General features: G+C 32.6%; 1 protein-coding gene and 1 long non-coding RNA gene across 4 annotated transcripts in view; one reads left to right on the top strand and one right to left on the bottom strand.

The window, feature by feature from the left end:
• Positions 1–549: 549 nt before the first annotated feature.
• Positions 550–12,530, top strand: part of gfi1b (growth factor independent 1B transcription repressor) — a 20,120-nt gene continuing 8,139 nt past the window's right edge. For 2 of the 3 annotated variants that reach the window (XR_015519389.1, XM_087299098.1), the window contains exons 1-6: positions 550–674; positions 1,129–1,246; positions 3,924–4,109; positions 6,174–6,403; positions 8,523–8,660; positions 11,182–11,347. Coding sequence is in view for 2 of the 3 variants with exons in the window: in XM_087299098.1 (XP_087155224.1) it covers positions 1,141–1,246; positions 3,924–4,109; positions 6,174–6,403; positions 8,523–8,660; positions 11,182–11,347 (826 nt within the window). In the remaining variant the exon portion in view is untranslated. 3 annotated transcript variants of the gene reach the window in all.
• The window catches only part of LOC147831883 (uncharacterized), a 24,024-nt gene continuing 20,067 nt past the window's right edge, over positions 8,574–12,530 (bottom strand). The window contains exons 4-6 of the long non-coding RNA XR_015520189.1: positions 11,556–11,725; positions 10,379–11,397; positions 8,574–10,021 (exon numbers count right to left, since the gene is read on the bottom strand). This is a non-coding gene — a long non-coding RNA (uncharacterized LOC147831883). The remainder of the gene's footprint in view (positions 10,022–10,378; positions 11,398–11,555; positions 11,726–12,530) is intronic.

Below are 12,530 nucleotides of genomic sequence, written 5' to 3'. Positions count from 1 at the left end.
ACTGTGCAAATATTAGAAAGCAAACATTCTGAGGTACCAACTTTACAGGTTTGGTGTGTGTTTTTGAGGGACGATCAAGCAAATGTGTTACTGGTTTATTGGTTTTATGTTTTAAGCCCGCTAGCTGTAATAAAGGGCTTAAAAAGTCAACAGATGACCACAAAATATGATGAAGAATTGTTAAAATGACAGCAGATAAATGTCTGGCTAAGTATCTGAAGCATTTGTTCTGTTAACTAATTACATTTTTAAACGCATATAGGAGGATTTTGAGATGTAGGCAGGTAAAAAATAATAATAATTTACGACTAATGTAAATAGCTTGACCAAATACAGTAACATTTTTTTAATTGCTATTTATTAAAAAAACTAATATGCTGCTTAAAACATAGGCTAATGTCAAAGAGCGCCTATATACCAGGATGTTTAAGTTTGCGTTTAGTAGGCAAATGTCGCACCTGCTCTGCGTCTGTAATTGGTCGAAAGCTCAGTCAGATTCCACCGCAAGAATTATCGGATTGAAAATCAGGGAGGGGAGTTAAAAAACTCAACACAAGCAACTCACAGCAATGCAGTGCTTAAGTTTCTAAACATCACAACGGATTTCCTAGCACTTTTCATCAGCTCGAAGCCACTCAAACAATCAAAGGACTTTAAACACAGCATCATTTCAGGTAATTTTTTTCCACGCAATTAGTTATTTATTTAGAAGTTTGAAATAGTTTTTCTAGCTTAAGTGAATTAGTATTAGGTAGATATAATATATTTTTATTAACAAATATACTGTTTTATGGCTACAATTAGCTATAAAAAAGTCTAAAACCAGAGCAAAGTTTGACTGAAAGTTAAAAAGAATTATATCACCGCCTAATAGCTATTGTAGCCCATTAACTATGTGTTTAATTTTATTATTTAATTTTTTAGACATATATAAAGATCAACCCTTTAAAGCAAGTTGTTTTTTTTAATATAAAGGAATCAATATCATCGTAGCCTATTGCATTTGTCATTTATAATTTGTTGGACAATTTCAAGTTTTGAGAAGTCACGAATATGTTCAAGTTTATGCGGCAATCATGACAACAACAGCAAACGAAAGCATCTCAGTAAACAAATCTCATTTAACAGAATCACGGAATCATGCCACGGTCGTTTCTGGTGAAAAGTAAAAAGTCTTATAATGTGCATCGACCAAACGACACCGAACAAGCTCCACAAAAACTCCCGGAACCAGAACCCAAAACAAGTGAGTATTCACACTAAAATGCTCTGTTGTTGATTTTTAATTATTATTATTATTTCACTGTATTATTATATTGTTGTTTTATTATTATATTCTATATTTAGTTTGAATTGTACTTTACAGATAAAAGTTCTAAATGATGTTTTTCACACAAATGCCACTGCAAAACGTTTTTGGTTTGATGCAGAAATACAAAAAAAAAGCAGTACTTCATCCGATTAAAAATGTATCGTTTTAATTTTCATATCTTTCAGTTTAATATTAATAGTTTTATTTTTCTAATAGACTTTAAGTTCAAATGGTGTTGATTAAGAGCTCAACTAGGAAATATTTGTTTTGAACAATGTAAGATTTTAAGGTTACTCACACAGATTAAACAGAAACTCAATATGCTTTGCAATTTCATGCACTTTAAAAAATTATACGATCAATTAGTCCTGACAGTATATGTTTTTAGGTAATTGTAACTTATTAAACTAAGTTAATGATGTTTTAACTGAATTTTATTAGTTACACAAGCTGTTTTAAGTCAGATTAACATTTCAATGAACTCATAAAATTAATTTAATTCAGCTTAAAATTATAAGGCAAACAGGATTTTTTTTAATGTGTGGAAAATGATTTATTTTTCATTGGCTCTAGTGATCAAATTTTGATGTAAAACCATTACCCTATTTTTTTTATTGGTTAAATGAAGGCTATTTTCCAGTGTAGTAGAATAACAGAAATAATGTATTAATGTATTTAAAATTAAATTAAACATTTTTTTTCTTAGTGCAATCACTGTTTTGATTATCTAAAATATTTTTTACTCACTAAAAACAAATATAATAATGAATGTTCTTCAAGTAACTCAAGCCAATAATTAATTTTTTAAAAAGTGATTGTTAAGAAGTTTATATACACTGTAAAACCAAATAAGTTAAGGCAACCCAAACTGTTTGAGGAAACCAGTTGCTACAAACCATTTAAGTTAAAAAATCAATGAGTACTGTAATGAGGTATTTAATTAACTCATTACCTTCAACACTGAGTTCTAAACTCTTTTCAAATGAGAAGAATTAACTTTCAGTAAATCTTGAGTTAACTACACTCATTTAATTTTATAAAGTTAACTGTTGGGGTTTACAGTGTAGCATACACAGTAAAAAAAAAATGCAGGGTTCCACACAATTCTTTCATTGTTTCCCAACACAAATCAGTTAAGTTATAATTTTTTACAAATTTAAGTTATCATTTTTACAAATTTAAATGGATTGAAGATAAAACAATTAACACGAGAATTGTGTTGTTTCGACTTATTTTAAATTAGTGGTTTGAACAAGCAGCTAAAGTAATATATAATTCAGCATTTGGCATATGTTGCACGAGACAATTGTTGCAAATTGTTTTTTACGTTCATTCTAAAATCTCTAATAGTGTCCTTAGAGGGAAATGAAAGATTTGATGTGCTGAGCACCTGTCAGATTGATGTTTGCAAACGGTGCTTGAGCCTCAGGCTGACTGTTATTTGATTCTAGGGCTGCGTCTCAAAAGCTTGACAGCTGCTTACTTTAGACAGTGTTTCTGGGCCTCGTGTGTGTGTGTGTGTGTGTGTGCGTGTGTGCTGTGTGTGAAGGTTTAGCTCAATAGGTTGTTCTGCATGGACGTCTGTAATCTGTGGAGCAGTTAGGGTGGATGATACCAATATGCAAACTATACAGTACAGGCCTATTCAAACAAGAGAACGGTTTATTCGCAGGTTCATAACTGCTATTGGTGGTCATTTGGGAAAAGAAAATTGTATAAGCATAAGGGGCCACACTTTACAATAATGTTTCATTAGTTCATTTACTTAATAACATCAGCTAAGATCGAACAAAACTTTTGCATTATTTAATCAGAGTTCAACATTCATTAATTCATTACCAAAATCCATATTCATGCTTTAGTTAATGCACTGTGAGTTAATATGAACTAACAACGTATGACTTTATTTTCTTGAACTAATGTGAAAGATGAATAAATACTGTAATAAATGCATTGTTCGTTGTTTGTTCATGTTAACTAACATTAAAAATCTGTTTATTTATGCTTTTGAAATGCATTACGAGACCTTGACCTCTCTTCCAGTAACTTTTAACCTTAAAAAGTTTGAAAAAGTGACTTTTATTAACATTTTTAATAGTTTGAAGTAACATATTGTCTGAGTTGGTGTTGTATTTTATGGCATAACACCTTGTAATAAACTGCCACTTCATTTTCTGATATTTTACAGACTTATTTCTCTTTATATTATTTAATATTCATACTAAAATGTAAATAAAAGTCACTTTGTTAAACTGTAAAGTTGAATTTTCAACATCCAAAGTCGACAGAGCAGAGATCAAGGTCCTATAATGCAATTCACAACTGCAAATAAACAGAAAACACTTTTGAATTACAATATACAGACATAAACAGTTAATTAACAGATATCTTTTAAAGTGTAACACAACATCATTGTAAAATAACACTCAATTGAAAAAAATCTGCATCAGATGCCATTTGGTTGAATTTTTGAGTTTTAAAAACACTGACATTCTAACATTTAGTACTGTGTCTATAATGTGTTCATAAATGTTTTAGAGACACTGTGGGTTATTTTGATGAATGTAATTGTCTGACATGATTTTTCAATGGCGTTATTGTAACCTCTCAGTCCCAGCGCTGGTCCCTCTGGAACCAAAAGAGTGTAAATCCCCCGAGCGGCCTCAGGTAGATCCAGTGACCCGTCCGTCCCACAGAGACCCGTATGACTTCATCAAGTGTGAGCGAGAGCCTGACTGCCCAATCCCATCACTCCCCGAGCTGCCCACCGCCACCAGACGTCCCTTTTACATATCTGGTGAGCCCATTTTAAAGATATTGTTGGCAAAAACTGTTTTGAAGCAACCTGTCAACTTCAAGATTTTGTAAACTGTAAAAAGCAATTAGTTGACTACGTAAATAGATAATTCACACCCAAAATTAAAATTTACTCACTATTTATTCTCCCTCAAGTGGTTCCAAACCTTTATGAGATATTTCTTCTCTTGAACAAAAAAGAAGATATTTTGAAGAATGCAAAAAACTTGTATCAATTGAATTCCATAGTAAAAATAAAAACAAATACTAAGGAAGTCAATGGTTACAGGTTTCCAGGTTCATCAAAATATCTACCTTTGTGTTTAACAGAAGAAAAAATCTTATAAAGGTTTGAAACAAGGCTGTGTAAATGATGACATTTTAATCATTGGGTGAACTATCCCTGAAACAATTTACTAGAGCTATCTAGAAAACCCATTGCCTTAAAACTATTAAGTAAATTAACTATGTGGATATTTATAAAAAATTTAATGGACAACTTAGTTCAAAGTTTATTAAGAAAAGCCAACTTGTCATTTTTTAGGCAACAGGTTGTACTCACTTTTGTTTTCAAGTAACTAATTGTTTTACAATGTAAACTTCATAAAGTAAGTTTCAGTTTTTTTCAGTGTATAGTAAAGATGACATTTAAAACACTTTTAAGTATTTTTACGCACTTTATTTATTTGAATGATTATAATTACAATACATACTGTTCAAAGCAACATAGGCTTATTTTGAAAACATAGCTCTATATACATTTCTGGAGAAAGTGAATTATGTAGCCAGAAGTACGTATGGCTGCATTTCATTTTTTAAAACCAACACAATTTGTTCAGCTAGCTCGCAATGTACTTTGGTGGACTAGAGATGCAGAGAGGAGATGACCAAGATGACAGGGTTCAAGTTCCAGAAAGCAGAAAAGACAAAAACAGAAGCCAAAAAATAAAACAAACAAGTGAATAACAGGGTGAGAATGTGGTATGATCTGGTAAAAATCAGACGACGGCTTTTCTTTTTCTGAATTGCTTTTTAAAACTGTCGGTTGGGTTTAGGGAAGGAGGAGGCTGGGTCAGTCGATCAGTCAGTCAGTTATTCAGTCAGTCAAACAGTCAGTCGACAGTTTTCAAAAAGTGTACACAGCGGTCTCTTATGGACTTGCGAAAACAAAAACTGCAAAAAAACACTGTAGCTCCTGGAATGTATTTGACGTTCTCCAGAAATTTATATAGAGGGACATTTTCAGAATGAGCCTGAGTTGGTTCGAGGCTATTTTCTCAAAATTAGTTTTTTTTTTATCCTGCACTGAACCATAAATCTTCAGCAGCACTTAAGCATAAAGTTTACAGTTGTATGCAAATCTACAGTACACTCTGAGGGTTTTCAAAGAGGAATTTGTTCATACAGTACACAATTTGAGTGAATATACACAACATTTTATTCTACAGCAATTCAAAGCAAAAATGTTTTTTGTTCTGGCTGTTCATGGTATTTTCTTAATAATGACATAATAAAAAGAGAAACAAGAATATAAAACTGACCCAATCAGATTTTTGTGCTATAAATGTATGCAAATGAGCAGATCTTTAATGAACAAACCAAATATATACGTATTTAAACAAAACATTTTAATAAGCTTGTCATACTAAACATTTTTGCAATTATGAATTTAATAAATCAGCTTAAAACTTTTACATAAAAGTACATTGGTTACTGTATTTGCCAATAAAAACAAACAATGATCAAAGCATTTATTACAGTGTCTTTGTTAGTTCATGCTAACTCAGTGCATACTAATGTTAACAAGAACAACTTTGGAGTTTAATAATGTATCAGTAAATGCTGAACAATGATAATAATAATGATAAATACAGTACAATATTGTTCACTATTAGTTCATATTAACGATTAGCAACTAATGAAACCTTATTGTTAATTGTGACCTCTATTTACCTGCAGTCTCTTGCCTTAAAAACATCACTGTCAAGTATCATGTGGCATGTGTAGGGTAGATTTAGACATATTAACACTCGTCATGTCAATGTTTCCATCATACCTCCATCAGAACCTCAGCTGGCAGAGTTTCCTCCATACTACAAGAGCTCTTTTGGCTGGGATCATGGTCCTGCCTCATATCAGGAGTTCAGACATATGGGCTTTTCTCCGTCTCTCCTCCATCATGCCAGCAGTCTGTACGGAGCTCATCTGAAGCAGAGCGCAGAGCCACAGCCGCTGGACTGCAGCACTCACTACTCGCCCTCCTCCAACACATACCACTGCATCACCTGCGACAAGGTCAGATAGTAAACACAGCTACTTTAACTAGCATTTTTACAATCATTTAAAACTAGTAGGCTCAGAAGACTGTTATCATCCATCCAAATGGTTATTCAGTTATAGATCACATATGTCTGCGGCTGGAAGGTAATGAGAATAATTTATATTATGTAATAAATTTCCCATTAATTGTTTTTTATTAACATACCCCTACTCCAACCCTAAACCCAGCCATCACATGTAATGTTAAAACAGATCTGGATCTGGAGTCTTCTCTATTAGTATAGCTGATTAACCAAGTGGATGAATGATTACACATGGCACAGAAGGCCTGTACTGGCCCATATCTATGAGCTGATATTCAGTAATAACGCCCATTTAATCGAAGGCTAACATTCAAATCAGGTAATTTTATAAATAAATAATACAAATATCAAAGATATCTGGATATTAATACAAAGTAATTATTCAAAGAATAGCATAGATATAAATAAATGAAATTAAATGTATTTAATAGCGATATAAATGTACCCTTTATATTACACTGTATTTGATTGTGTGTATTAATTTTAACTATTTTGTTATAAATATTTTCTAATTATTTAATGTATTATGTACTATATGTTATAAATTGACAACTTGATATAATTGTATATATATATATATATATATATATATATATATATATATATATATATGTATATATATATATATATATATATATATATATATATATATATATATATAATGTATATAATGTAATGATTAATCAAAATTTACTGACAATATTCTCTTGAAAATCAAATATTATTTCAAAATGCGGTTCAACAGAAGCATTAAAAAATTCATTAATAAAACTGGCCAAGACAAAATTGAAGGGTATCAATAATTTGCATATGTAAACCATTTATCATAATATAATAATTTTTTTCTAAAAAATAAATATTTCTAAATAAGTTTAAATACCATTTTAAAAGAAAGAATATATATATATATATATATATATATATATATATATATATATATATATATATATATATATATATATATATATATATATATATATATATATATATATATATATATATATATATATATGTGTGTGTGTGTGTGTGTGTGTGTGTGTGTGTGTGTGTGTGTATATATATATATATATATATGAAGTGTAATTATGTTGGTATTTTAAGATGTCCTTGTAGTTTTTATATTATATTTTATATATTTCTGAAGTTTATTAACTGTATTTATTTATTTAAAAAATAATTTACTATTATTTTTAATATACATTTTAAATGTAATGCACATATATTAATTATGTATAATTGTCATTTTTTGCTTTTTAATAAATATGTATAATCTATAAAGAAAATGTAATCAATTTAGAAAATGTGAAATTTGACATGTATATACAGACATGTCCTTTTTAAGTTATTCACACACAGGGGTGGACAACCAATAAAAAAGAAAAGAAAAAGAGTGTTTTGAGTTTTAATGCTAGGGCCCCATACAGTTGAAGTCAGAATTATTAGCCCTTCCTTTAATCTTTTTTTTTCTTTTTTAAATATTTCCCAAATGATGTTTAACAGAGCAAGGAATTTTTCACAGTATGTCTGATAATATTTTTTCTTCTAGAGAAAGTCTTATATGTTTTATTTCAGCTGGGACAAATTGATTAGCCCCTTTAAGCTATTTTTTTCGATAGTCTACAGAACAAACCATCATTATACAATAACTTGCCTAATTACCTTAACCTGCCTAGTTACCTTAATTAACCTAGTTAAGTAATGTCACTTTAAGCTGTATAGAAGTGTCTTGAAAATGATTTAGTAAAATATTATTAACTGTCATTATGGCAAAGATAAAAAAAAATCAGTTATTAGAAATTAGTAATTAAAATTATTATGTTTGGAAATTTTTTAAAGAAATATTTTCAACGTTAAACAGAAATTGGGGAACAAAAACAAACAGGGGCTAATAATTCACGGGGGCTAATAATTCTGAATCCAACTGGAACTATTTAGGGCCCCTGAATCACTAAGTCTGCCCCTGTTCACACATACAAACATACATACAGTACATACTTACACACACACTGATATACGTCAACGTGTTTGTTGATTTGTGTGGTCTTATCTAGGTGTTTTCCACGCCTCATGGGTTGGAGGTTCATGTCCGCCGCTCTCACAGTGGTACAAGACCTTTTGAATGCAGCATCTGCAGAAAGAGCTTCGGCCATGCAGTCAGTCTAGAGCAACACATGAACGTCCACTCACAGGTAAGAACAAACCAAACTGACCCAGTTCACTTCAGACTTTTCATTTACATCTGTTCTTTTAGCAGAGGATTTTTATCCAAAGTGGCTCACAACCGAGGATAAAAGAAGCACTTCAAAGACTTTTATTCAAAGCTATTATGCTATCAATTTAAAAAACAAATATGCTAATTATTCTTGCAGCCAGACTAATTGTTACTTTGCTATCTAATGTTACTTAGGAAGAATACTAATTTTATAGGTATATTTATTTGTAATTAAATTATAGCAGCGCATAACTTTTAGTGTATTTATTGTACTTTTATCTGCTTAATTGGAACAGCTTTAAGTATTTGCCTGTGAAAGTTCATTAGATGCTTGATTATTGATATGAAAGTGTACTTTATTTGTGTTATAAGTGTAGAAAGGCAATAAATACACTATTTTTAGTACAAATTTGTCCAATAATAGCTTCAGGTTATTCCAAATCGGCTACTACAAGTTGCACACTTCATCTTGTATAACAAATGATCTCTAGTGAAAATTTTTTAGCAACACTTGCAGCATAGCACTAAAAAACACCAGTTAACTAAAAGTACACTAGGAACCATTGCAGTACAAAACTACAAGTAGGCTAGTTTGTGACCTAGTGGATAGAGAGTCAGTCTTTGCAGGTTTGAGTCCTGGCACCACCAGCTATTCACCAGGAAATTCAGAGCATAGGACACCACAATTAACAAGCATAATTAACTTACACTTCCAGTACAAATGATAAATTTAGCTGTGCACCTAAAATTTACTACTGTTACACAACTTAGTCCCAAGTGGTAATTTAAGTAGTACAATTGCTACTAAATATACTAATAGTACATAGAATACTTACTATATGTAGTATACTTGATATTTAATTCAACTTATATTCTTCATAAAATGAATTTAAAATATACTTATTTTTAATAAGGGAGGTACATTTTATTTATTTTTTACACTTTATTTTTTATCCATCATGAATGGGATGTTATGTGGGGTATTTTAATGTGACATTAATTTCACAGTCATAACTGTGGCCAAATAAGCTCTTTTTAGTTCACAGTTTTTTTTGGTTCCCTTAGATTATTTTCTTTGTTTTGACTGTGGTGAGGGCGGCATGGTGGCTCAGTGGTTAGCACCGTCGCCTCACAGCAAGAAGGTTGCTGGTTCAAGCCCCGGCTGGGTCAGTTGGCATTTCTGTGTGGAGTTTGCATGTTCTCCATGTGTACACTTGGGTTTCCTCCAGGTGCCCCACTTTCCCCACAATCCAAAGACGTGCACCATAGGTGAACTGAATAGGCTAAATTGGCTGTAGTGTGTTTCCCAGTACTGGGTTGCAGCTGGAAGGGCATCCACTGTGTAAAACATATGCTGGATAAGTTGTCGGTTCATTCAGCTGTGCCGAGCCCTGATGAATAAAGTGACAAGGCCTAAGGAAAATGAATGAATGAATGAATTTGGCCGTAGTGTATGTGTGTGAATTTGAGAGTGTATGGGTGTTTCCCAGTACTGGGTTGCAGCTGGAAGGGCATCCACTGTGTAAAACATATGCTGGATAAGTTGTCAGTTCATTCTGCTGTGGCGAGCCCTGATGAATAAAGTGACAAGGCCAAAGGAAAATGAATGAATGAATTTTGCCGTAGTGTATGTGTGTGAATTTGAGAGTGTATGGGTGTTTCCCAGTACTGGGTTGCAGCAGGAAGGGCATCCACTGTGTAAAACATATGCTGGATAAGTTGTCAGTTCATTCTGCTGTGGCGAGCCCTGATGAATAAAGTGACAAGGCCAAAGGAAAATGAATGAATGAATTTTGCCGTAGTGTATGTGTGTGAATTTGAGAGTGTATGGGTGTTTCCCAGTACTGGATTGCAGCTAGAAAGGCTTCCGCTGTGTAAAAACATATGCTGGATAAGTTGTCGGTTCATCCTGCTGTGGCGAGCCCTGATGAATAAAGGGACTAAACCGAAAGAAAATGAATGAATGAATTTGGCCGTTGTGTAATTGTGAGAATGTGAATGTGTATGGATGTTTCCCAGTACTGGATTGCAGCTAGAAGGGCATCCGCTGTCTAAAACATATGCTGGATTAGTTGGCGGTTCATTCCATTGTGGCGAGTTTGATGAATAAAGGGGCTAAGCCGAAGGAAAATGAATGAATGAATGAATTTGGCCGTTGTGTATCAGTGTAAATGTAAGAGTGTACAGGTGTTTCCCACTGTTGGGTTACGGCTGGAAGGCCATTCGCTTTGTAAGACATATTTTAGATAAATTGGTGGTTCATTCCGCTGTGGTGAGCCCTGATGAATAAAGGGAATAAACAGAAAGAAAATGAATAAATGACTTTAGCAGATTCAAATTTAAAACTCAAAATTTTTAAAGAAAATAAGGTAATTAAAAAAATTCCCTGATTGCTTACAGTTTAAGTGAAGTGACTCCCATATTTCACACAAGGCATCATGGAGCACAGGAAAAAGGTGGATAAAAGAACTTGCAGTAATTTTGTTTTGTGCTTACAGGAAAGAAGCTTTGAGTGCAAAATGTGCGGTAAAACCTTCAAGCGCTCCTCAACTTTATCTACTCACCTGCTGATCCACTCAGACACACGGCCATATCCCTGTCAATATTGCGGGAAACGCTTCCATCAGAAATCCGACATGAAGAAACACACCTACATTCACACAGGTGAGACGCCTGTATGTTTGTCATGTTGTGCTTGAAAAGAGATGGTGGCACTGATAAAACAAATTACACACAAACACACATGCGGTTTAATGCCACCTCAGTAACAGTTTCCCAAAAACTCTCTGCATATTATTTGGAAATGCATGTTATCTCTGCACTCATTCCATGTAAATCATTAAAACCGAATACGCTTAACAGATAAGTTCACCTCACTCAGATGCTGAAGTTGGCTTGCTTTCGAGGGTGTGTTTCCAAGAGCGCCAAAGATAAATCAAGAAAAGAAGATTAAACAAATGCTGCCTTGATTTGCATAGCTGGTCTTCCTGCTTTGCCGAAGCCTCTCGGAAAGTTCACTTTGCATGTAGCAGACAGCCACTCCTGTGTTAGAAAACAGAACAAATCTGGGTGGCACGCAAATCCATGCTACAAGCAGTTCTGTTTTTTTAATCAAAGATTTCCTAGTTAACACAGGCTTTTAAATTTAGGATCCTAACACCTTTTCTAAAGTCTAATGTAAGCTCTTGCAACTGTGTCCAGAATTTTGCAAGTTTGTCAAATGACATATTTACATGCATATTTTGTCACATTATATCATTGTTATTGCATTCAAGTTTATTTCTCTAGCACTTTTACAATGTAGATTGTGTCAAAGCAGCTTAACATAGAAGTTGTAGTGAATTGAAACTGTCAGTCCAGTTTTCAGAATTGATGTTTAATTAAGTTTTTATTTCAGTTCATTGTGGTTTAAATTTCACTGCTAAAAGTCCAAACACTGAAGAGCAAATCCATCGATGCACAGCTCCACAAGTCCCAACCAAGCAAGCCAGTGGTGACAGTGGCGAGGAACAAACTTCACCAATTGACGAAAGTGAAGCATTCTAAATAAAAATGTTTGATGGCATTTTTGCCTAAACCCCAACATTAAATTCCTCTTATTTACACTCTAAAATGTCATTTAAATGTATATTTATTTTAAAAACTTAAAAAAAATTTATTTAATGCAAGAGCAAAAAGGTTTATTTTATTATATGGTTAACACTTTAGGTCACAATTCATGTTAATAACAACTTGTTTAGTACCTATTATTAAGATAGGAACTGTTTATAAGTTATAAAGTATGATTTCATTCTACATCCCTAATCTTACCCAAAACCTAAACTTCCATCTTACGAACTATAAGCAG

Source organism: Danio rerio, chromosome 21 (assembly GCF_052040795.2).
Source record: "Danio rerio strain M-AB ecotype USA chromosome 21, GRCz13ab, whole genome shotgun sequence".
In the NCBI taxonomy this organism is placed as follows: Eukaryota; Metazoa; Chordata; class Actinopteri; order Cypriniformes; family Danionidae; genus Danio; species Danio rerio.
Note: the sequence above shows the minus strand (reverse complement) of the source record. Positions and strands in the feature narration are given on the sequence as shown.